Raw genomic sequence first — 26,538 nt, forward strand, 5'->3', positions numbered from 1 at the left:
TGCCACTTCTAGCCCCCCCCCTCCCTTTTTCTAGTCCGTTGACCTTCCCTCTCCACTCCCCTCCTCTCTCTCTCCCCCCCCCCCCCTCCTGCCTCTTTCTGACTTTTTGCTATTATACTACCGTATTATACTGTTATATTTTGTTGTCACATCTTGTTACATTTTGTAGTTATATTATTGTTTTAAATTTCTAAAACCTCTGTTCAGTATCCATTTTTTTCAGTTATCATTGTTATCATTATTTCAGTTATCATTTCAGACACCCTGCTTTGTATTTTCTGCTCTATTTTCTGTTTTACTCCTTATGCTTGATGTAGCCAGTTTTGCTATATGTGTTACTTTTATTTTGGATCCTTGTTTGTCTACACCCTCCCTTTTTATCTGGCAGCTTTGGGCTTCAGTTCCTCCTGATGCAGCCCTTGTGGCGAAATACGGTCCACGTCGGGGGACCAAAATCTATTGCTTCTTTGAATAAATTATTTGGAAATACCCTTCACTGATTGAGTCTTGATTTTCACCACTTCTACCAAAATCCCAGAGCTCTTAGCACTATACTGTCAATATATGGTTTATCACCAGTGTGTATATCGCTCATCTCCACTTTATTATTTGCTGTGTTCTGTGTTCATATATGATGTCAGATAAGGAACATTTGGCTCAGTCTGCCTGATTGTCCCTGTTAACGCTGCTCTACCTCTGTTCATCATCATTCTTACCATCACCCTCTGTACTAAGGGAGATCTCCTTGCTGTCAGCCATACGGCTTGACCATCTGCAGAAAATCACTCCTTTATTCATTTTTTTTGCTGTTAGCTGGGTAGTGTAGCCAAGTTGTCCTGCCATGAGTGATAGGCAGCCTGATACCCCCTCCTCAGTTGTTTCTGAGAGCATCAGTCTGTGCTGATCAGACCGATTTAGAACTGCTCCTGCTGAGCCACCTACAGTTATCCGGGGCTACCCAACGTGATTTGCATTTGTACTGTAGCCTTTTCATGTGAGAAACCTAAAACCATTCAGGCAGTCCTCAAAGTAAAACAGTTACATATGTTATTGAAGCCTGTTAGGTATTTGAACGTTTCTCCATGGACAAGCAGGTCAGTCAGTCATGCGTCCTAGGTGACATCATCCGACAGCACCAAGGACTGAAGTGTCACAACTCTAAGTAAGGTTTTTGCTCTGTTGAGCATGTGCGGTGTGCAGCATGTGCTAATGGCCATGTGAGGTCCTCTCAGTCTGTTTTTTTCTGCAGAGCCAACAAGACGTGTCCTCGCTGTTCTGTTACTAAATTGTGTGTTCCCTTCAGGAAACAAGTTAGAATTAAAATATATATTTGTATTTGAATCCCTCTCACTATTCTTAGTTCTGTCTGGCGTTTTTACCTTCCAAAAAAAAATTGTCACTTTTAATCTGGCTGAAATTATTTTTCACCTAGCGGAGAAAATCTCCTATGGGTTTAAATGGTATGTAGAATGCAATACGAAAATATCTCTAATAGACAGACTTAAGGTTTGCCTGCACTGCCGCGAGCTGGAACACCAAGTTAAAAAATGTTCTTACTTTTCTCCAATGTCTGACAAGTCCCTAAGGCTCAGGAGGCTCAGACATTTTTAAAAACAATCCTGAAGCCTAGTTCTCAGGGACCCTCTCCTACAGCCATGTGCAAGTATCTAAAACCTTCCGATAAACTGCTTAGATCTATTGTAAATCCACCTCAGATAAGCAGCTGGTTCTAAGTGTGATGAGCAGAAGCACAGGTTCTCAGGCTACTGTGCAAAAGGTACAAGCCAGCAAAGGTCTCTGCTCTTGGGCAACAGACTCAGACCATAAGAGCTTGTCAGCCTTCAGTAGCTGAGGAGGGATGTCCTTCCAATCATCCTTTTTTTCCCACATGTAACTTTCCTCAGGTTCCTATACCTGAGACATTGATGCCAGTCTCTAAGAACATAAGAAATTGCCATGCTGGGTCAGACCAAGGGTCCATCAGGCCACAAGAACCTGGCAAGTACCCAAACACCAAGAAGATCCCATGCTACTGATGCCAGTAATAGCAGAGGCCAATCCCTAAGTCAACTTGATTAATAGCGTTTAATGGACTTCTCCTCCAAGAACTTATCCAAACCTTTTTTGAACCCAGCTTCATTAACTGCACTAACCACATCCTCTGGCAACAAATTCCAGAGCTATATTGTGCGTTGAGTGAAAAAGAATTTTCTCCGATTAGTCTTAAATGTGCTACTTGCTAACTTCATGGAATGCCCCCTGGTCCTTCTATTATCCGAAAGTGTAAATAACCGATTCACATCTACTCGTTCAAGACCTCTCATGCTCTTCTCAATGTCCTTATGAACTTGTGGCCTCCAACACCGAACAAAGTGCCTGAAGCAAAGTTTCACTAGTGACTTACACAAGGACCTCCATATCTTCTGTTTTGTTGATGGTGACATCCCTCCTTATATACCCATGCATACTGTTAGCTTTCTTTTCTGCTTTATTATACTGACTCATTTTCTTCATGTTCTCTGAGATGATTGTAGGTCCCTTCTCTGGTTGACAGCTGCCATTTCTTGTATTCCTCACTGATAAGTGCCTAATAGGTTTTTGCACTCCACTTGTTTAGTTTTACTTTTAATGCTTTAAGCACAGCTTTCAAACCCCTGACTGTTTCTCCAGTTTTCCAGGTCACTTTTCATTGTGTATTTTCTGTCATCTGCAGGCTGACACATATATATTTTAAATAACACTTTTATTATTGTCTATAAGAAAAGAATAACACTTTAGTGATGTACATGAATAAAGAAAATCAACAGTAGAACAATTGCTTGACGACAACAATTGTTTTACAAGTATGACTCCAACCCCACGCTCCCCTTCTTCCCACCCTCCTGTATTCAATAAAGTCCTAGATATTAATACTTGACAAGTGTAAATATAAAGATATAGATACCATTGGGTATATGATTAACATTAAACACGTTTTCTCCAATGTATATAAGGACTCCAAATTAAATCAAATTTCCTGAGATTGTTGTTTAATGGCAGTTATTTTGCTCAATGTACAGACTGTATCTAATCTAGTTAGCACCCATTTTTAATAGTGGAGCAGTCTTCTGTTTCCAAAAGCTCACAATTTCAGTCTGGGGTGCAGTGCAAATTTGTAGAATCAAAAGTTGAGAAGCAACACTCGGCTGGACAGTTCAGGAGCCCAACCTCTGCCTGTAGTTGAATGGCTTCTTTAAGGACCTCCGAAATAAGAGCCATTATCTGTTGTCAAAACAAATGGATGATAGGACAGTCTCACCAAATATGAAAAAAGAATCCTACAGAAACACAGTCTCTTCAACAGAAATTATTAATAGAATAGTGGGATAAATTCTATGTAAGTTTATCCGGAGTATAGTACCATCTATACAATATTTTATAACTATTTTCCAAAATTAAAGATGAGATAGAAAATTTGCTAATGTTGATGAAAATGAGATTCCATTCCTCCTCTGAAAAAGTATAACCCAAATCTTTCTCCCAAGCACAAATATGCAAGGGCTTGACGTTCAGTTTGGAGTTCGATAATTATATGTTAGATATCAATCCCTTCATTGTGCCCCCCTTAGTACAAAAACTATCAAAAAGAGATTTCCCAAGCACTGAGTGAGAAACCCTCCTTAATGCCAAATAAAAAATGATATAATTGTTGATAAGGTATAACTGTCCTCAATCTAAATTTCTATCTCAGTCACAAGGTACTCAATGAGACCAATCTACCTTCCTCCCAAATATGTTCCACAAGAAAAATGCTGCACTCCTTCCAAATTTTAAAGGAATGCAGGGGAATGCAAGGAGGAGAGGAAACATTGTGAAACAAATAAGAGGAATGGAAATAGTCTCGTGTCCCTACCAATCGACAGTTCCACATTTTTCCAGATATTCAGAGAGTTACAAGTGCTTGGTGCCATATCAGAGCACCCACGCCAAGTGTGTCGTGGCCGTCAAAGACTGCTCTATCAAGACCCAATGCTTGATGTCATGTGAGTTGGTGCCATTCAACCACTGAGCGAAGCTGGGCAGCCGCAAAATACTACAAAATATTCAGTACCTCCCGACCTCATATTGCCTCTTCCATATGAAACTAAATATTTTCTTTTGCCAGGATTTTAATAAACTAGTGGAAACAGGAATCTGTAAAATTTGGAACAAATAGAGCAGTCTTGGTAATACCTTCATCTTTACCACTGATATCCTCCCTAACCATGAAAGATGCAAACCACCCCATTTTTCCAAATCCTGCCAAATATTTTTAATCAAAGGAGGATAATTCAGGGCAAACAGATCTTTCAAATGCTTTCCAAGATACTTAATCTTGTCCGAGGCCCATTTAAATGGATGGTGCAATCTTAAAAAAGATTCTGCATCTAAATCACAGGAAATAGTAAGTATTTTGGACTTCTCTCAATTGATCTTAAGACCAGACACTTTACTAAAATCACCTAAGTCTTTTTCTATAGCTGTCAGAGATATATGTGGATCACTGATGGTAAACATTATCGTGCAAAAAGAAAAAGCTTGAATAGTTGTGGGCCTAACTGGAAGCCAGAATTAATTATTTCAAATTTTAATAGCTATGGTTTCAAGAAATATAGCAAACAGTAACGGTCATAAGGGACAGCCTTGGAGAATACCCCTCTCTACCAAACAAGAGTCGGAATTTTCCTCTCCCCCCCCCCCCCCCCCATTTACCTTAATGCAAGTTCTTGGCTGATTGTAAAGTTTATAAATCCAGGATCAAAAAAACTCACCAAAACCCATTTTCTTAAGTGTATAAAATAAAAAAAGGCCAATGCACCATATTGAATGCTTTTTCATCATCAATGGTAAGGAAGAGGAAGGTATATTTTATTTATGGGCCCACCACATTATCTCCACAAGCTTATGCATGTTATCTCCCGCCATCCTCCCAGGAATAAAGCCCGCCTGGTCCTGATATATGAGTTGCCCAATAAAATTAAGACAGCTAGTATTTTGGCCAATAATTTGAGGTCAAGGTTTATTAAGGAAATAGGTCAATAGGATCATGGCCAAGTTTGGCTATAATAGTAATACCTGCCACATTGGAGTCCGGAAGCAATGCCCCCCCCCCCCCCCCAGTTCTCAGAAAACGAATAATTTTTGCAAGTGCGCTACAATAAAAGGTGCAAATTGTTTATAGAACCTAGTGGACAATCCGTCGGGGCCAGGTGCTTTACCCACTTTGACATTTTTAATGGCTAAAAGGATCTCTGGGCTAGAGATTTCTCTATCCTTCTCTTATATCCTCTGTTAATTTTGGTAAAGAAAGATTATGAAAATAAGTCTCAATTATAGCTGAAGAAATGGAAGTATCAGTACTGTATAAATCTCCATAATATTTAAGGAGCCTATTCCTACTATCAGAAGTATTGGTCAAAATCATTCTAGTTTCATCCTTATACGGTTTTGAAGGGAAACTTCCTTTATTAAAAATTAATTTTATTAGCCAACAGCTTTCCTCCTTCAAAATATTCCTGTTTAACAAGTTCCAGAATATACGCAGTATTAAATACCTCTAATCGTTTCAACTCCTCCCTGGCACAGGAAAGCAAAGATAGGGTTCGCTGGGAACCGTCTGAAATATGCTTCTGAGACAATTGAGTTTTATACCGTAAAGCCACACAGTCTTTTTCTTTCTGTCTTTTAAGGAAGGAGGCTCGAGAAATCAAGAGCCCACGGGCATAAGCCTTCAAACAGTCCCATACTACAAGGGGAGAGGAGTCACCAGTATCATTTCTGACCAAAAAGTCTTGAATATTATTGGCTAAAAAGGTATTATAAGTCTTAGCCATTAGCATCAATTCATTTAATCGCCAAAATTTTTTTACCTGATCGTAATCATCATATCCACCCATATGGGAGAATAATCAGACCAGACTGTTGCTTCTATGCCCATTGCAGTGACTTTATGGAGCATAGATCTGTCCACCAAAAATTAATCAATTCTTGAATAAGAATCATGAGAATTTGAATAAAATGTATGAGCGAGCGATGAAAAATAGTCTCCAACCATCAATCAGATGCCAATCTTCCATAATATCCTTTAATTTTTCCCTATGAAATAAGTCCCACCAATGATCAGTTTACCAGAACAAGAAGTAAGCAATGTTTGGTGAAGTCTCTGGAAGATTACCCCTTGGTCTTTATGGGGTGCATAGATATTAACCAGAGTGTATAGAATACCATTCACTGAAATCTACAATACCTATCCAATGGGTCTTTAACACACAATTTGCAATCAAAAATAAAATCCCTGGAAAACACTATGCAGACACCCGTATATTTGGCACCTTTTACAGCTGGGAGTAAAAAAAAGAATGTGAAAATCTAGGAGAATGAAGTAAGCACTCATACCTGCTCTTTAAATGATTTTCTTGAACAAAGATAATGCCTGACCTGGTATGATCCTTTTTTCTTATATGGGGAATTTAGCCCTTTAGCATTAATAGAATTTATGCAAAAAGAAGACATTTATCATGATAGGGACAAGAGGTCAAAGCCAATAAAACCCTGAAAACATCACATTTAACGCCCTGAACAAAAGGTAACATCAGTATAATCCTCAAAGAAGAGAATAAGAAAAATAATAAACCATGCTCATGTTTTGTGGGAAAAGGAGCAAAGCCACACAAATTCAAATACCTTTGGTATAAATTGTTTTTACTAAGGAATAGAAAAAGAGAAATAGTGCATATAATAACAGCGGAAAGAAGCCTCCCCCGCACGATCCCCTAAAAAAAAAAATCCCTCTATATAACTAAACAGATCTGCTGAAACCTCCGCACAGATCCATTTCCAGTGGAGGAAATTCGGTCACCAGTGGAATGGATCTCTCCCACTGCCTAGAAAAAGAAAGCTAGAAATAACAAAAATAAATAATGTAATAAGATAATAACATCGCATGGAGCATAGAACCATCCAAACAAGAACAATGCTACATGGTATGAAATCTCGGAGCAAAAATTAAGGAACATTTAGTATGAATAATAAAAGTTCCATCTTATATAAAGAGATTGTTACGTCCTTAGTAGCCAAGGATTTTCTGGAATGCCTCCTAAGTCTACTATTGGTTTGCCTACACACTGCCAAGTTGGAAGTATAGTCCTTGAGCTGGAAGCTTTAGCTGTCTTTGTTGGTGCCTGTGAAGATAGAGCAAAACCACGGGTCTGTAGAATGGGAATGGCATCGGCAATTGTGCAAATTTTAGAAGTCACTCCATCGATGGAAAAGGATAAGCCAAAGGGATGTAGCCATCTATACTTAATATTTTCTTTTCACAAGAAAGCCATAACTTCCCACAGTTCTTGCATGTTCTGTAGGGTGATTTGTGAAAGACGACATAGATTGCTATTTCTTGGTCTTCCCATAGCTAGGTGGATTGTTTTTTAGCAGCTGTGGCCACCCTTTCTTTTATAAACCAAAAAAAAAAAAAATCATGAAAGCAGACTGTGATGTCTCTAACACGATTATTTATTAGAGACACCTAATGCTCGATAAGCTCTAGCCAATTTGATGTCAGGAAAATCACTCTCTCTATCCTCTGTAGAAGAAACAAGGAGGTATTTGCAGAAAGCACACAATCAGAGCTGCGCAGTTGGCATTTTCCGGCGATTCCTGGAAACCTCTAAAACGAAGGTTTCCCCTTCACGTGTGATTCTCCAAATCGGCCAGTTTTTCTTTTATAGAAAGTCTCATCTTGTAGCTTAGAACATGCCTCTTGAAGATTTTTGGAAGGCTCTGCCTGAAATTCCATGCGGGTATCAAGTTCATCAACTCTGTGTCCTAAAGTAGCTATTTCCTCCTTGATTTCGTCCATCATTCCCAGCAGCTCTTTTTTATAATCTTTTAAATCCTTTCGTAGACCGCAAAACCATTCCCTAAATTCAGCATGGGAAGGCAGGTCTGCCGAGGGAATAGTCAGTGCATCATCAGGGCTCGAATCTTCTCCTAGGCCTTCTGGGCTGTCACCATCACAGCCCACTCCATCCTTGGCATCATTGCCTTTATGATAGGAAAACTGACGAAAATCAACTGATTTTTGTTTGACAGCCATCTCGCTATCGGCACAAGTTAACAGTCTCCGTGGAAAGGAAAGAAAATTGGCTCTAGAGGCTCCGTTGAAGCAAGATTTGCTAGGTGAGGAGATGAGCTCTGCGTTCAAGTTTCCATTTTCACCGGTGACATCACTTCCTCTCCCAGATTGACATTTTCCCCCTAAGTCTCTCTGCAGTTCTGCTGATAAGTCTGGTTCTTTGGAATATCTTTAATATTTTATTCTTACCAGAGTGGACTCCATTGACCACAAAGTTCCTGATTCAGTTAACAGATTTCTTTCCTGCTCCCATATGGACTGTTTTCTATACCAGTTCACTGAATAACCATGTCAGAAGCCTTACTGAAATCCAGGTAAGCCCCAGCCATCGCACCTCCCTGGTCACTACTTGTGTCACCTCTTCAAAAAGCTCAATCATGTTTGCTTGATGAGGTCTCCCCTTTGTGAAGCCATACTGTCTGGGGCAATGGTTTGCAACCCTGTCCTGGAGACACGTGTAATTGGTCTGCCTTTCAGTATATTTGTAATGAATTTGCAGGGATAGATTTGCATGCAGTATGTCTCCAATGTATGCACATTTATTTCATGGATATTCATTATGGATAGCCTGAAAACCAGACTGGTTAGATGTGCCTCTAGGACAGGATTAAGAATCTCTGGTCTAGGGTCCTGGCTGTAATCCACTTGTTTGAAGGTATTGCACTATCCTTTGCTTTAGTAGTGTTTGCATTGTTGTACCTGTTACTAAAGGTAGGCAAGTCTGTAATTATCTGCCTCGTCTTACTTCCTCTTTTGTGAAATGAAATATACATCAGCTGTGTGTCAGTCCTTCGAAAGCTTCCCTGTCTCTTAAAAACAAGTTGAAAAGATTCTTTGAGGCGTGCACTCCCTTGAGCTCTTTCAGTGTTCTGGAGATATACTTTGTCAAGTTTGAATGCCTTTTCTCCTTTCTGTAACAATAGCCCTTTAATACATCCCCTGTAAATGGTTTTGTGATCATTTCACAATCCTTTATGCCTTTGTATCTTGCCTTAGACACATCACCTTCTCCTTCTGTATATTTTGAGCGAGACAACTCGTGTAAGATTTCTGCCTTTGCTGGTCCCGTCCTCACTAACCCAGTTTTCTCTTTTTAGGTTTTGTTTCTTTCAATTTTTCCTTGTCTTTCTAAAGAAGGTTTTATTTCTTCCTTGTTTTGATTGGTTACTTTCCTTGTCAGCTTGAGCCTTTGTTTTCATATAGTTTTGCTTGTTCATCTTATCTTGTTTTTGTTTGTTTCTAATTTGAGTGCTAATGTTTTTGAGGGCAATTTTCAAAACCATTTCCATGCACAAAACACTGCAATATGCATGGAAACGGGCTCTTGGATAATTGCCCGCCCTCTCTGCCTATAAGTCTGTGCATATTGCCAGTATGTGAGTATTTTCATGCACAGAGTGCAAAGGCGTTCTGGGGGTACAGTCTAGGCAGGGTTAGCCCTTAATGCATGTAGGCATTGTGTACGCACTTCATTTTTCTGGTAAAAGTACCTGTACAAATAGCAGGTGGAGGTCTGTGTGTGTACTACTTCTGCCTTAGCTTTCAAAGGGAGCTTTTTCTCTTTGAAAATTGATGTAAAGTCTGCAGATAAAAAGTACCCCGCAGACTTACACTTCTGCACACAGTTGGAAAGTTGCCTTCTGTGCTCTTACTATTTCTGCTACCTCCTTAGACAACATATTGGTCTGTTTGTCCTCTTCCTTTTGCCTACCAATATCAAGTACCATTTTTCATATAAAAGTTGGGCAACTGTCATGCACCAGTGCAGCCTGTGCTCAGCCTTCCTCTCTGCTTTGCCCATGTTTCCAGATCTTAACCATTTTTATGTCTTCATCCCAGATTATTCTCTGTTTTCTTCTCTCTTTTGCTTTCCGTCATGCCCAGTCTGCTTACACAAAAATGTATTGCTTTCTCAGTGCGCCCTGTTGTTGCTGATCACGATTCCTTTGTATGCTCAGATTCCTCCTAAAGCTTCCTCAATGTTATTACTCATTTTGAAGTTAGCCCTCTTGCAGTCCACAACTCTTGTCCTAATATTATTCAGCTCAGATCTTAATTTTCAACTGAACCACACCTTCCAAAGATCAGCAGACTCTCAGTATTCTCCTACATGAGACAAGTGATACTGTCTGCATCAATCGGTACCAGATCTAGAGTAGTCTCCCCTCAGGTGTACTCTTCAACTTGTTGCCTGAGGAATGGTGTTTGTATGGCATCCAGGACTTCTTGACTTCTAGCTGATACCACAACAGTACATTCCAGTCCACATCCCGTAAACTGAAGTCTCTTACAAAGAGCACTTCCCGTTTGTGTGCCTGCCTTCTGTTGTCTCTCATCTTGTCAGAATCCATCACTTTCTTCTGCATTGGATATTATTACTCTTACGTAGATGGAAGTCTTCTTAGAAGTTTTAGGAATACCTACTCACCCTGTATTTCAATCGTGTCCCTAATGTAAAGAACTATTCCTCCCCACTTGTTCCCTGTTCTGTATTTTCCAAAAAAGATTATACTTTAGAGTGGTCACTTCCAAATGCTAATTTCTGTTACACAAGACTTGGTGAATGCAACCACATTCAAGTCTGTGTCCGCTGTAAAGACCACCAGATCGGTGATTTTGTTATCAAGACTTTTGAATGTTCATACCTTGAAGCTCCAAGATGTTCTGCCTTTTCTGTTGGCTACCTGTGGTTCTCTTTCTGTTTTTCTATTTTCACTTTTTCCATTTTATTAGCTATCTCCTCTACTTCTGCTTGCTTTCTTCCAGATAGTCTTAGGAGGTAATTTTAAAAGGAGTTATACGTGTAAATGTAGCACTTGCATGTGAATATCCTATGGACAATTCAATGGCATATATTCTAGCAATTTACAAAAGCTCACTTACATGGGTAAAGTACATTTACATGTGTAAAACCCAATTTTAAATGTGTAAATGCTTTTGAAAATCAGGCCTTTATTGTATAACTGATTTGGGGGTTTATTCCTTCAGGGCTAAAGCAGGATACAGGAGTGTAATTGATTGTGATATTATCATAAACCCTTTTATAAAGGAGAAAGTACTTGAAGTACTTACACAAATGAGAGTAGATAAAGCCCTGGGACCTGACGGTGTTCACCCTAGCATACTGAAAGAGCTCAAGCAAGTATTGACTGAACTCTTGTAGCAAAGACACAGGTACCAGGGCAGACTGGGTGGGCCAAGTGATCTTTATGGCTGACATCATGTTACTTTGTTTATCTCATATGTTTGTGGGAGGGGGAGACCAGTATATGCCTCCTTACATTCTTAGCTTAAACACTGGTCCAGTTAAAAATGGAATCTGTGACTAAGGACTGTAGTATCTTTCCTGAATGGATGCAAACCAACTCTTCTGTGTAGATCCTTATTTTCCAGGTGTGTCCCCATTTTCCAATGTACCCACAACTATCTTCCCTGTACCAAATCTTCTATCATGCACACTGTGTTTTTTTTCTCCCCTGACATAAATATGCCTCTGGGAACATCTCCTTAAAGCCTGGCTAAAAGTTGACACATTATGGAAGACCACACAGGGGGACTGGTTTTAATCATCCTTAAAGCAGCTTATCAAAGGTCAGACAGAGCATTAGTAGGATAAAAGACTTGAACCCATCTTGGAATATACATTTTTAGTAAGGGGCAGGAACAATAGCTAATCTCTCCCCAACACTTTTTAATAGCTGCTTTATGGCTGTGGACCTTCTTCCTCATAGGCTATGACCTTTCGAAGAAAATGGGTCTGCAGAATATGCTGGATGAGTTTAACTCCGTGGTAGGGCTGCATTACCTGAAGGCCATCCATCTGAATGATTCCAAAGGTGAGGTCTGATTGTCTGAGGGGCTTCCTTTACAGCCACTGGGGGGGCTGAAAGAGCACAACACAGGTCTGTTTACTTGTGCCTAGTCTGTCAAGATTGCTCGAGAACACAGTCAGGCTTTACATGCTGTTGTCCCAGGCTTCTTGCCAGAGATCTTATGCGAGAGAGAGTTCCTGAGGATATAATGGACAGACAGTATGGGCATCAGGGGAGTACTAGAGACTGATCCAGAACCAGAGTCATGCCTCCTTGACCATGTGTCAAGGTTCACAGTATCTGTCTTGATCTTTGGTGACATGTTATTGGGGCAGAAAGTCATTTGCAGGTGTAAATGTTCCTGTAGCATATAGACCTGCCACAGCTTCTGGAACAGCCAAGGAATACAACGAGACTTGGCAGTTCTGGTCAGGAACAAGGATTTATTTACAGAAATCAAAATAAACAGCAAAACAAGAGCAGCTCACCTAGCTTTAAACATCAAGCAGTTCATATGTATTTGGTACAGGCGTACCATGGGCTTGCAGCAGCTCTCCAGGGCTTGCCTAATTCTTCTAGGCCCTGATCCTTTATAGTGTTGGGCAGGGAACCTACTAGCACCCAGAATCCTTTGTGCCTCTGCACCTTAAAGTGGACCGGGGCAGATGGCTCTAGCCTGGGTTTTAAAGTGGTCTAAGGGAGTCTTTTGTATACTCTCTCACAGTCCCAAAATGCTTGTGAATCTTGGTAACTGCTTTGGAGTGACAGGTTAAAGATATTTTACCCTTTCCTTTTCTGCCCCAGGATGATATAGGTTTTCACTTTTTATAATGATAAAGGTTCCCCCTAGACCATTCACCTCTAACTCTGAGAGGATCCAAGTTCCACCACAACAGATGTGTTCATCCCTGCACCATTCCCATTTATGCTGACACAAACTTTTACCAAATTAATCTTAATGCTAAAAGGAAAAAAAACCACCCTATCTTTATTAGTTGTTAGTGCACCCACGCTCTCCACCTCCCCCCCAACTTAGCACCAACATCAAGTTCTTCTCAGTGCCTGTGTTTCTGTGCACATTCATGTTTGTCATTTACTGAATTCAGGAGCCCTGGGCTGCCACCTGGATCGTCATGAAAACATTGGGCGGGGACACATTGGCATGGAGGGCTTTCGGCACATCATGAATGAGCCTCGTTTCAATGACCTTCCCATGATCCTCGAGACCCCTTGCAGGTGAGTCATCTCTGAATAATCCCCCAGATACTTTTTTTTTTTCTCCCAGGGCTGTGTCTCTCGTTTACCTGCCAAACCCAGGAAGGGGAGGGCCTGACGACATAAGAGCAGCAACGTGCATGAAAAGATCTAGAACTGTCCAAACCTTTACCTCTTCCCTGAGGCAGGCCATGTGTAAACCAGAAAGAAATAACAGCTGTAACAGAAGACTGCCATGGATCAGTTCTCGCTTTAAAAATAAAATTTTATATTTTTTTTTAACGTGGTGCTGCAATAGGGGGGTCCCCTGGCTCCTATTCATAGTGATCTCCATGCAGGAATTATTCTTGCACAGTAACATCAGTAGCCAGGGACCCACTATTGCTGTATCATATTAAAAACAAATAAACAAAGGAAGGTCTGATTTTTAAACCAGATGCAGTTTCCAGCATCACAGCTTCCTACAGAGAGTGATAGCGGCGCTTCTTTAGAGGAATATTCTTTCAAAAAAACAAAACAGTCCTTGAACTCAATACTGCAGGGACCGATGGGAGTGTGCGTTATACAGATATCTAAATGTGCAAGTGCATTAAATTACATAGATATTTTCTTTTAAAGATTGGGTAAAACAGCTGGCAGAGTGGATGGGCCTTACTGGTCTTTATCTGCCCTCCCTTCCCTGCTGAGAGGGAGGAAAGGACTTAAAGCTGAGCAGGAGATATAGACAGAAGGTGGGGTCTTTGCTGTCATGTTCTCTGTTTCTCTACTAAGAGCTGGGGGAAAAACAAATGAAATCTGATTGTAGGGAGAACACCTAGGAAAAGGCAGAAAATTCAGTATTTTATTTTGGATCATTTCTTCGGGAAAAATCATGGAAAAGCCACGGAGAAATTGCATTCCAGTACTAGCTGAGCCAGCTCTTGTTTTTTCCTCCATATTTTTTAGTAAATTGAAGAATGAAGCACATAAGACTGGTCTTTGCAGTACATTGAAACAAAGGCTCCCGCTCAAATTTTGGTCGGGTATGAATGAGATTCACAGTGATCTGCCTCCCTGGCTCTTTAATCCAGTCAAGTCTTTCTGGCAGAGTTTCTTAGAATTGGAAGACAAACACAAGACTAATTTTTAAGGGTGCAATTTAAATAAATATGGCCAATTATTATAAGCCTTGCCTTCTGCTAGCTCCTTTACTGCCATCTCAGCGGTGGTTACACTTGTTCCAAAATTTCAGAAAACTGTATGGTGCCCTCAGAAACATTTTTGGATGACAGATTCATTTGTTTGTTTGTTAGATTTATAAATCACCTACCATGTTGTTCTTAGGCAGTGTACATAAGGAACGTTTCATAATCGTAACATTTAAAATCCAGCACACAAAAAATTCAGTCATACAAAAATAAACACTATTTATAATCAATAACACACACTAAATCACAAACACACCTACTCATACTAGAAAGAACCAAAGTAGTAGAGTAAGGAAACTCAGATATTATAAAAATCCATATCTGGGGCTTAATTCACCTAAATTCAGGGTCTCTAAATATTTTCCACAGAAAGCTAGTCAGCAATTTTGGCAAATACAAATACAGCCTATGTTTAAAAAAAGACATGTAAGCACCCTTTAGGCGGAGATTGCGCACTAGGGAGGTGCGTTCATTTAAATCTCTCCTCCCCCCCCCCCTCCCCCGAGCATGTTTCGCTAGATTTTTCTTCTATCTAACTTATCACTTTTGGAAACTGGAATTTGAAATAAAATTTGAATTGTTAAGATTTTTTCCTTTAAACTAGCATGCACTTCAACTGCAGCATTCCCCGAGATTTCTCGAGTCGGATATCTATGTTGCCAAACTGCATTCTGCGGGGTCAGTAAGGACCACGTTGAATGGTTATGGAGAGATACTGGGAGGAGGTGAGGTTTTGGCTACTCTGGCTCTTCCTGTGAGTTGTAACATTGCTTCAGGGAAGCAGCCTCCACATAATGTTCCTTTAAGCATGTTTGTTTACACAAAAACAAAACATTAAAAAAAAAGCAGATGGGGATAAACAACATATGTGAAATGCTAAAAGAAAGAAACTTCCTAAGGCCTAGCACAATCTGAACTCTGACTACTCAAAAAGTAATAGTGACCTCATTGCCTGAGGCCAGGCTAAGCCTGTTAGCGCCTCCAAACAGCACAAAACAATTGATGGTTTAAAACATTCCTGAGGACTTTTATATTTATTTGCCTGTTAGATGTATCAGTCGCATTACTGTAAATTGCCCAAAGTGGCTTTCATTACTTGCCAGCTTATCCTTCTGGATTTCTCTATTATCTTTTCCTGGTCTGCTCTTTATATTATATTTTGTTATTGATCATGTCGCATTCCCTGTCAAACGCTAATCAAGCGTAGTTCTCTGTATATTGTAAACCGATGTGATATCACCTTGAACGTCGGTATATAAAAACTGTTAAATAAATCATTTTGGTCGCCCTTCTCTGTAACTTCTCCATCGCAACTATATCTTTTTTGAGATGTGGCGACCAGAATTGTACACAGTATTCAAGGTGTGGTCTCACCATGGAGCGATACAGAGGCATTATGAAATTTTCCGTTTTATTCACCATTCCCTTTCTAATAATTCCTAACATTCAGGCCGATACAGTACAGTGCGCTCCGATGGAGCACACTGTTAGCCTGCTCTTGGACGCGCGTTTTCCCTTATCCCTTATTCAGTAAGGGGAGGAAAACGTGCGTCCAACCCGCGGCACCTAATAGCGCCCCCAACATGCAAATGCATGTTGATGGCCCTATTAGGTATGCGCGCGGGATACAGAAAGTAAAATGTGCAGCCAAGCCGCACATTTTACTTTCAGAAATTAGCGCCGAATTTCTTCCGGCGCCGGGAAAGTGCACAGAAAAGCAGTAAAAACTGCTTTTCTGTGCACCCTCCGACTTAATATCATAGTGATATTAAGTCAGAGGTCCCGAAAAGTAAAAATTAAAAAAAAAAATTTTGAATTCGGCCCGCGGCTGTCGGGCCGAAAACCGGATGCTCAGTCCGGTTTCCAAGCCCATGGCTGTCAGCGGGCTCGAGAACCGATGCCGGCAAAATTGAGCGTCTGCTGTCAAACCAGCTGACAGCCGCCGCTCCTGCCAAAAAGGAGGCACTAGGGTCCCTAGTGCCTCCTTTTACACGGATCTACCGCGTCACCTAATTTAAATAGAGAATCGCGTGCACCAGCGAAGGGCCGGTGCGTGCGCCGGGAGAGCGGGCGTTCGTCCACTCTCCCGCGGACTTTAATGTATCGGCTCGATTGTTTGCTTTTTTGACTACAGACGATTTCAATGTGTTATCCACTATGACGCCTAGATCTTTCTTGGGTGGTAGCACCTAATATGGAACCCAACATTGTGTAATTATAGCATGGATTATTTTCCCTATATGCATCATCGTGCACTTAACCACATTAAATTTCATCTGCCATTTGGGTGCCCAATCTTCCAGTCTCACAAGGTCTTCCTGCAATTTATCACAATCTGCTTGTGATTTAACTACTCTGAACAATTTTGTATCATCTGCAAGTTTGATTACCTCACTCGTCATAATTCTTTCCAGATCATTTATAAATATATTGAAAAGTATGGGTCCCAATACAAATCCCTGAGGCACTCCACTGCCCACTCCTTTCCACTGAGAAAATTGTCCATTTAATCCTACTCTTTGTTTCCTGTCTTTTAGCCAGTTTGTAATCCACGAAAAGACATCGCCACCTATCCCATGACTTTTTACTTTTCCTAGAAGCCTCTCATGAGGAACTTTGTCAAACGCCTTCTGAAAATCCAGATACACCACATCTACCGGTTCACCTTTATCTACATGTTTAACTCCTTCAAAAAAGTGAAGCAGATTTGTGAGGCAAGACCTGCCTTTGGTAAAGCCATGCTGACTTTGTTCCATTAAACCATGTCTTTCTATATGTTCTGTGATTTTGATATTTAGAACACTTTCAACTATTTTTCCTGGCACTGAAGTCAGGCTAACTGGTCTGTAGTTTCCCGGATCACCCCTAGAGCCCTTTTTAAATATTGGGGTTATATTAGCCACCCTCTAGTCTTCAGGTACAATGGATGATTTTAATGATAGGTTACAAATTTTTACTAATAGGTCTGAAATTTCATTTTTGAGTTCCTTTAGAACCCTGGGGTGTATACCATCCGGTCCAGGTGATTTACTACACTTCAGTTTGTCAAGGTTCGCCTTGATTTGGTTCAGGCCATCTGAATCATCACCCATGAAAACCTTCTCCGATACGGGTATCATCCTCTTCTGTAAACACTGAAGCAAAAAAATCATTTCATCTTTCCGCGATGGCCTTATCTTTTCTAATTGTCCCTTTAACCCCTCGATCATCTAACGGTCCAACTGACTCCCTCACAGGCTTTCTGCTTCTGATATAGGAGAGACTAAGTGACACTCTGCCCAAGAAGCTGCTTGAGAGCGAGTAGTATGCACCCGGAGACCTTCCGGAATCGGGCAATCCTGACAAATATATGCGGAATTAATCGTCTCTTTCAACCACCTTGCAGTAGTCACTTTGGACACCTTATGCTCTTTCTTGACACCGCTCCACAACACAAAAAGGTGATCTGACATGCGGAAATTATTTGTGACCTCCAAGTGCCTCAGCAAGACTCGTTTGACGTCCAGGCGTCGCAAATCCCTAGTGTGCACCTCTGCTTGACTATTACAGTTTCCTAATCCCAAAACCTCTCCATCTCCCTTTCCCTCTACTTGTTGACTCCCTTCACCATTTTGTCTTTCAGGCTTGTGCACGGGTTCCACAAGTTACTTCTCCCATCTGTTTGCAATAGCTGTCCATGAGAAAGTCTGCAAAAAGAAGAGGGACTGTCTTTTTTTTTTAACCACTTTTTATTTGCCTTGGTGCACTGTGTCCTTAGGCCTCTTCATGTATGGTTGGGTTCAATGAGCTATCCTTGCTATTAGCCCTCTATTGGGCAAAAAGAGTTACCCCTTGACAGCTGCACAGCTCAACAAGTATGTAAGGGAGTCTGCATCTCAAGGGATTATGAGTAGCTGGAATGTAGTTTCTAGATTTTGCTATTTTTCATGGTATGTAAAAATAGGGTCTGGGGGAAGGGGTTTCCCTTGGATGATGAACTGTTTCATAGGTACTATTATTTGTAGTTTCATATAAGCTTGCTCCCGGTTGTATATATTGGAAGTGTGCACCTATTGCAAAATCTATAATTAGGAGCTGTACTTACAAAAGTAAAAACTTGATCTATAATAATTATTCTTTTGCTTGTCAAATCCCCTTATTACCCTTAGCATTCGTGCGGAGTGAAAAGAGGTCATGACTGAACTGTTTTCTGTGACCTGCCCCTAGGGGCTCAGTCTTGCGCACCTAAGCACATCATCTCTTTGATGTAGGTGAGCCCTGCAGAATCCAGTGAACAAGAGATCCACACCTGAATTGTCTGTAGTGCAGTGTCCAAAACTGTGCAGCTGCCGCCAAGTATGAGGGATGTTTTTTCTTCTTCTTGTCTAGCAGCTGAGTTATTTTAATAAAAATGATAGTATTGCTGCTGGCGCACTCATCATATTGAACACATTACTTGATAATGTTCACTGCTGCTGTAAATTAGCAGTGCTACCTGCTGTCTCAAGATATTAATTTGCCCATTTATTATCCTCCTTTGGTATTTAATTTATTTAAAAACTTTTCTATACCGTCGCTAAGTTATATACCATCGCAACGGTTTACAAATAGGCACATAGACTAAGGTAAGTAAATGTAGGATATCGTACATTCTAACAGGTGCCAATAAAGTTCGGTTACAATTTCATAAATAAAATAATTATTTGAGTAATGTTGGTCAAGTCCAGGTATATTATTGAGTTACTATCTCTTTGAGATATTACTTCTTAAATGTAGGATTGAGTAAATTCATTAATGAGAAAGTGAAGATCCCTTTTTTTTGGTGGTTGTTTTAGCTTTTTAAATCCCTGAGAAAATAGCTCAGTGTTTGAAATGTTTGAATATTCCTCGTCCTCTTCAGTCATTCCCACCATTGTGAATCTCTGTGATTCGGATGCTGTTTTTCATAAGTTTAGTCAGAACCCCAGGCAGGCATCACACTGGTGCTCACAAAACATGTATACAGCACAGACACTTGTTAAGCAAAATAAATGAAGCATCCCTAAGAAGAAATGTTTAAAAAAATTACAACCTGAAATACTATTTTTATTAATAGAAATATACCATTTTACTTTCTACTGCTCTGTATCCTGGGTTTGAGAAGTGGGAGAAGATACAGATGCAGATCAGGATGAAAGGCAATAGTCAGAATGCATGTAAACATTTTTTTTAAATTTTCTGCCTATGTGCTGGCAGATGGTGGATGTGCATCTCCCTACTGGGGCTTGCTTAAAAAAAAAAAAATTTAGAAGGAGAAAGAAGAAGGAAAATAATTCGCCCCGCAAAAATCTGCCATGAAACTGACATCGGTTCGCGCTTGCGTGCCCGGGTGTGTGCTCATCTGGGCGCCTACCTAGACTGCGCATTGGGCACCTACATTTTGGGTGTCCATAGTATGCGCTTATTGGACTGAGTTTGTTTTTTGAGCGCACTCTGCCCAGGCTTGCTTGTGTGGGCGCATAGCTGGGCACACAATTGTCAGGCGCTTTTGGGAGCATGCTGCTAGTGGGTGTTTTATCCATGGCGCCAGTAGCAAAGAAGCCTAAGCACCTTACCTTTTGTGCTGCTTGCCGTATTCGGGCATCACAGCCTGGCGTCCCCTCTGACTTGTGTTAGTGCTGCTTGGAGGGGGCACAGGACCAGCGCCCCCCCCTGGTTTTGGTATGGATCCTTCTGCCTTTTCTTGGGTGGAATTTTTTCAAGGACTGCAGTCCTTTTCTTCAGGCACAGTCAGCAGCCCCGGCCAAACCTAAACGTTCCGGATCACAAGCTGCGGATCCCTGCACGCCTGGTGCCGCTGGTAAGCGTTGGAGTACATCTAATCTTGCTGCAGGTCACCCTGATAGGGACCAAGATGGCACAGATGGTGAAAGCGATCCCTATTCTCCGGAAGATAAGGACATTCCTGCAGGGTTGGAGTTGTATAGAACAATGTTGTGTTTCTTTCATAGAGATGTTACCTGTTCTGATCTCCCAGACATTGAAGATGCTAGGGGTGCTGGGTGCTGATTACATATGTATGCAAATAAATTAAAATGGGATTTTCTCTTTGGTTCAAAGCATCATGTTTCTTCCCCATTATGGATGGTATTCAAGAATTGATTGATCTTGAATGGGGCATCCTGGAAACTAATTTCAAAGGGGGACAAGCCTTGGAAACGCTGTACCCTCTGGATCTGGCAGCAAGAGAGCAGTTGCGCTTTCCAAAAGAGGATGCACTGGCCTGTGCTGTCACCAAGCGGACGACTGTCCCTGTAGAAGGGGGAGTGGCATTGAAGGATGCACAGGATAGGAAAATTGAGGCTATCCTTAAGCAGGCCTTTGAGGTGATGGCAATGAATTTCCAGAAAGCCTCTTGCTGGTGGTTCACACTTGCTTGCTTCTCTCTCAGGAAGTCAATGAATCTGGTTCAAATTCCAGGGCATTGATGGAACTGGCAGCCACCTTTTTGTCAGATGCGGACTGTGACCTGGTCCGCACTTCAGCCAGAGGAGTGGCTTCAGTGATAGCAGCCAGGCATCAGCTATGACTGAGGAATTGGCCGGCCGTTACAATTTCAAAGTCTTATCTTACAAAATTGCCCTGTAAAGGATCACTCTTGTTGGAAGTGAGTTAGAAAAAATGGCCAATAAGTGGAGTGAATCCCAGGTTCCTCTGTTACCAGAGGATAAAAAGCAGGTGCTGCACTTGTTTAGTGCTAGGACCCTACAGAGGAGCAGCTTCTCAGAGGGCTTGACCTATGTATAGGTCTCAGTCCTTTCGTTCCATGCAGCCTAGAAGGGGGCACAGGCTCGAGCAGCGGTGCCTCCTATCCCCCTCAATGAAGAGGTGCCAATCCACCCCCAGGAACAGGAGATAGGGGGTCACCTCTCTCTTTTATTTATCAGAGGTGGGTCGAGATCACATCAGACCAGTGGGCTCTGGAGGTGATAAGAGACGGCTATGCTCTGGAGTTTCTCAGCTTTCCTCTGGATGATTTTGTAGTGTCTCTCTGCAGCTCTCTGCAGAAGACAAGCAGTAGAGTGTAGATTGTCAAAACTCCTCAGCCTGGAGGCCGTGATCCCAGTGCCCATGTCACAAGTAAATACAGGCCGATATTCCATTTATTTCATTGTACCCAAGCAGGAGGGTTTCTTTCTGCCCTATCCTGGATCTCAAGCAAGTTACCCATCATTTGCGAGTGACTCTGTTCTGCATGGAAACCTTACGATTGGTGATAATGGCAGTACAGTCGGGGGAGTTTCTTACATCTCTGATTTGTCAGAAGCATACCTGCATATTCCCAGCCAGCTCGAGCATCAAGGTTTCTGTACTTTGCTGTTTTGGGGGAACATTATCAATTTCGAGCGCTACCCTTCAGTTTGGCCACTGCGCCCAGAACCTTATCCAAGGTCATGGTGGTGGTAGCGGCAGTGTTGAGAGAGGATGGCATTCAGGTCCACCCGTACTTAGACAATTGGCTAATTCGGGCCAAGAGTATAAAAGAGAGCCTTCAGGTCTCGCGCATGTTAATCTCCTTGCTACAGGAACTAGGTTGGGTGGTGAACTTGGCCAAGAGCAATCTGCAGCCATCCCAGACATTGGAATATCTCGGTGTTCGTTTCAACACGAAGCAAAGCAAGGATGTTCCTACTGGAGATCCACATTCAGAAACTGATGACGCAGGTGCAGCTATTGATGGAAACAAAACGCCCGACAGTATGGTCTTACCTTCAGGTGCTTGGGTTAATGGTAGCCAATCTAGAAGTGGTTCCATGGGCAAGAGCACATGTGCGTCACCTTAAGCGCACACTGCTTGCATATTGGGAGTCCACAGTGTCAGGACTACTTGATATGGCTTCACTTATTGGTGGAGATCAGCATCCAGCTGCAGTGGTGGTTGCAAGTGGATCATCTAAGGAAGGGCATTCTCCTTCAAACACCAGACTGGCTAGTACACCCAATGGAGGTGAGCCTCCAGGGCTGGGGGCTCACTGGCAGGAGTTGACAGCACAGAGGCGCTGAAGCACAGAAGAGTCTTTCTGGAGCATCAATCGGCTAGAAGCCCATGCCATTCGGTTGGCATGCTTGCGATTCATCGACCACTTGCAGGATCGAGGGGTGTGAATAATGTCAGACAATGCAATGACAGTGGCTTACATCACTCGCCAGGAGGAACCAAGAGCGAGCAAGTGTCACAGGAAATAGCCCAACTCATGGAATAGGCAGAAGTAAGAACATAAGTTGCCATTCTCGGTCAGACCAAGGGTCCATCAAGCCCAGCATCCTGTTTCCAACAGTGGCCAATCCAGGCCACAAGAACCTGGCAATTACCCAAACACCAAGACTATCAGTAATACTTCTGTATTTCTTGGAAGTTGGCAAACCTGCAGCATCCACAGGAAACCTGCCCCTTCCCTTTCTCTAGCATCTGCCTTCCTCATTTCAAAACATCTGCCTCCTTCCTTTCAGCAGCATCAGGTTTTTGCCTCTGCCCCGCCTTCTCAGTATCTGCCTCCTTCCACGCACATACACTTCCCCAGCATCTGGCTCCTGCCCCCAGTATATGGCTTCTCACTCCTCCCTCCCCCTCCCCTTCCCCAACACCTGACATGCATTGGGGACAGGAGGAGCTGCAGAAGCACGCGCTACCCCTGCTTCCTGCTGCTCTCTGACACTAACTTCACCTTCAGAACTTGTGAGCCAGCATTTCTTTTCTTGCCACTGGTCTCATGTATTGTGAGATCAGCAACAAAAAGAGGAAGAGCAGGCCCATGAGTTTTGAATGTACCTGCGGTGCTGGCGGTTAGTGTCCGAGCCGATGATGGTAGCTGTTAAATGCAGGCCTACTGCCACCGTTGCTGTCTCCCTTGGCTGCTCCTATCTTTTTCCAGGGCAAGGGCCCCCCTATTTTAGCTGCCTCTTCATGCAGGGGCCCCAGTGCAGCTGTTCTCTCCTTTCGCCCACAGTACCTCCACCCCTGCAGGGAGGCTCACTCTGGCTCACCTACACAAACAGCCTCATGTCTGAAGCACACAAGCATATTTCCATGTTTTTTTAAACTTGTGCTCTATGTGAAGAATGCCTTTGGAAATTTTGAATACTATGTGGAGTTACTCCTTCCCAATCTTGGTTTTTTTGTTCTTATGAATGGTGCCAGATTAGAAGCACTAGAATCTGATGTCCTCTGTTTTATCCCCAGAACAGCTGCGCTATAGACAGCGGTAGGTAAAGCTTCCCCACAATCCTGATGGTGCACCTTCTGTCTGAATGGACTCCTCTAGGGGATGAGAAGGGAATTCGGGCTCCAAGCCTGTGCAGAGGCTGCAGAGTGTGACTATTAGGGTCAAACTTTGATGGTGTTTTTTAATACTGTAGACACCTGGGAACTGGACTAAGACTATCAATTCTCTTCATGTAGGTCACCGCACAGCTTTGAGAAAGTAATGACCTTTTTTAATTGTAGTTTTGACCCAGTAGTCTCCTCCTGCTCCTTTGGGCTTCCAGCTCAATCAGAACTGGCCTCTGTTGGGCTATGGTGCAGTGAGCCTTCATTCACAGCTCCCGGTGGCATTTCCCTTATTTTTTTTTATAACACCCCACCTAGCCTTGCCATTGCAGTGATATTCCTTGACCAGGGACCACAGACCTTCCTCTGCATCCTAAGTCGGGCCAGTAGGTGTCATTACTAAGCGATGGCTGAGACTGTCTCCACAGCAGCCCCAGCCCCAGCTTCCCTATGGGATTACAAGATCTGAGCTGGGATTCAGACCCAGGTCCTTCCACATAACAGCATAGCCACTGGGCCAGCCTTGTAATGATTTATTTTTCTTAAAGCACTTTTAATCTCTTGCCCATATCAACATTTGGAAGTAACACCCATAAAATGCAAAATAGAGCAGTAAGAGCTAATGTTTAAGAAATTAATCATGCAGTAGCTTGAAAGAATCTCAGGCTGCTGGTGATTTAGTATTTTTACCTCCTGTGTTTTTCCAGAGAGCTTTATTTTTATTTTTGTTATTCTGCTTTATGATGCTGTGCATATGGTTCTCACCTGGCTTTATATTTTCAGGAAAGACTGATTCGGTCCAGGTTTTACCTCCCTGTATGCATGGACTTAGTCTTGCTTTTCATAGGGAATACAGTAAGGAAATCAGAACTACAAGTACCAGTGTGCAGTAGGCTGAACCAAGGTCTGGATCCACATGTCCTGAAAATCTGAAGCCAGTTGGCAATCCTCACTGTACAGACTAAAAGGGTGTGTAGTGGAATTAAATCAAAATATGTGTAGAAAAGAGGATGGGTAAAGAAAAGCAAACTCTATAGAAAATGTTCAGCTTTGCTGTTTCTCTCTCCAAATATATTTCAATAGCCTGGGTGAGATCCTCTGACACACGTAAAAGTTTGCTTCCATCGCTTTGGGCACATGGTCAGTTCCGAATAGATTATGTTCCCTTTGCTGAGTCCTAGTTTGTGAAGCATGATGGCTGTATGCAGGGTGTTGTCAGGAGATAAAGCTGCTGTTTGTTTTTGTCCAGCCCAAACTCTGGCAGTCGCAGGGAAGAAATCGAATTGCTTTACTCATTCTGCAAAGGAGAAGGTGATACACAAGAGATGACATCATAAATGGCAGTGACCTCACAGTTTTGCTTCTCCACTCCATCGTTAAATCAAGGGAAGGAGGGGCACCAGAGAAAAGTCTTCAGCTTCTCCGTGGAAACTTTGCATCCCATTGAATTTGCAACATTTGTTTATATATTTTTTTGCATTACTTTTACCCGTAAATAGTTTTGCTCAGAGTTGTATGTCCTGAACTTCTGGGGGGTTTTTTAAAATTAAAGTTTGTTAAAATACAAAAATGATTTTCATAGAGCAGAACTTTTTGGAACTGCAAAGTTTAGTGAATGAAGTCCATAGTGTACAGTGAGTGGGCACTAGATGTGCTGGCCAAAGATTTTCGGTTTGTTTTGATGGAGATTTTTTTTGTTTGTTTCATTTCATTTTTTTCATGTTTGGAAGTGTGTGCGCATAGTTGTGCAGTTTTGTTCGTATAAAGCCCTTTGTGCACACGTTGGGAGTTGTGCACAAAGGGCTTTATACGAACTTGTGCTTCAACACGCCAAGTTGACTCTGAAACCTGGCAGAATTAAGCCCAGATATCTCTAAAATAAATTTCATATTTTTCCCTAAATAACTAAGAAATAGAGTATACTCTAGACCAGCAGTGAGTAAACAAATCAGTTGGGGCCACACCACAAGTCTGCTTAGCAGAATACCTCACCTTAGTCACACATATAGAACACAGACAGACCCTCACCAAATACAAAATCAAGAGATAAAGTATAAATAGAAACATGCAGACAAAAACTGAACTTGAAAACGCAACAAGCCAGACTCTGTATGGAATGGAAAAACAAATATCATTTCTCATTAAACATCAAACAACAACATCAAGAAATATAAAGCATCAATCATAATAGTAAAACTCATAAAAAGAATACATATTTTCAAAACAGCTGATGAAAAGATCATCCGGTGATTACAAACATATAACATTGTTTGTTTTTTTTAATTTCCCAAACATCGATTAAAATATTTCAAAGTAGCAGACACAGCAAACACCCCCCAATAATTAAAATTAAAACTAAAATAAATCCCATACCGGGGAACTTTAGATTCCAGTCAACCTGAGATTGTCATGGATTAGTAAGGGGTGGGAGATATGCGCAACTTTCTTCTCTCTCTCTAACACACATGTTCATTCTCACACACACTCCCTTATATTTTCTCTCAAATATATGCTAACTAGATCACATGCGGTCTCTCATACATGCTCTCTCTCACAGACATGCTCACTGTGTCACACACTCATGCCCAGGGACTCATTTGCTGTCTCATACATGCTCACACATGTTCATTGACTCTTTCTTGCGCACACACACACACACACATACACATACACATGCTCTCTGTCTCAATCGCTCTCTCTTATACTCCCTCACAGACCCACTGGCTTAAATAGTCCTCTTGCTCAAACGTATGCTCATTGGCTTACCCGTTCTTTCTCGCTCACAAACATGCTCTGGTAACCACAACCAGATCGACCCTATTATGCAGTGCAACAATGGAAAAACAGAAACATATTCATAATTCACAAAACATCAAGCATTAAAAT

General features: G+C 41.8%; 1 protein-coding gene across 6 annotated transcripts in view; it reads left to right on the forward strand.

Annotated features, from left to right (window-relative positions):
- The window catches only part of LOC115084861 (probable endonuclease 4), a 108,245-nt gene extending 83,010 nt beyond the window's left edge, over positions 1 to 25,235 (forward strand). For 4 of the 6 annotated variants that reach the window (XM_029590222.1, XM_029590220.1, XM_029590223.1 and 1 more), the window contains exons 8-10: positions 11,884 to 11,988; positions 13,071 to 13,200; positions 24,902 to 25,234. In XM_029590222.1, the coding sequence (XP_029446082.1) occupies positions 11,884 to 11,988; positions 13,071 to 13,200; positions 24,902 to 24,989 (323 nt within the window). In that variant the 3' untranslated portion in view covers positions 24,990 to 25,234. Of the gene's footprint in view, positions 1 to 11,883; positions 11,989 to 13,070; positions 13,201 to 24,901 lie in introns of all 6 variants that reach the window. The other 2 variants (XM_029590225.1, XM_029590224.1) reach the window with 2 other exon arrangements.
- The last annotated feature ends 1,303 nt before the right edge of the window (positions 25,236 to 26,538 follow it).

Source organism: Rhinatrema bivittatum, chromosome 2, assembly GCF_901001135.1.
Source record: "Rhinatrema bivittatum chromosome 2, aRhiBiv1.1, whole genome shotgun sequence".
Lineage (NCBI taxonomy): Eukaryota > Metazoa > Chordata > Amphibia > Gymnophiona > Rhinatrematidae > Rhinatrema > Rhinatrema bivittatum.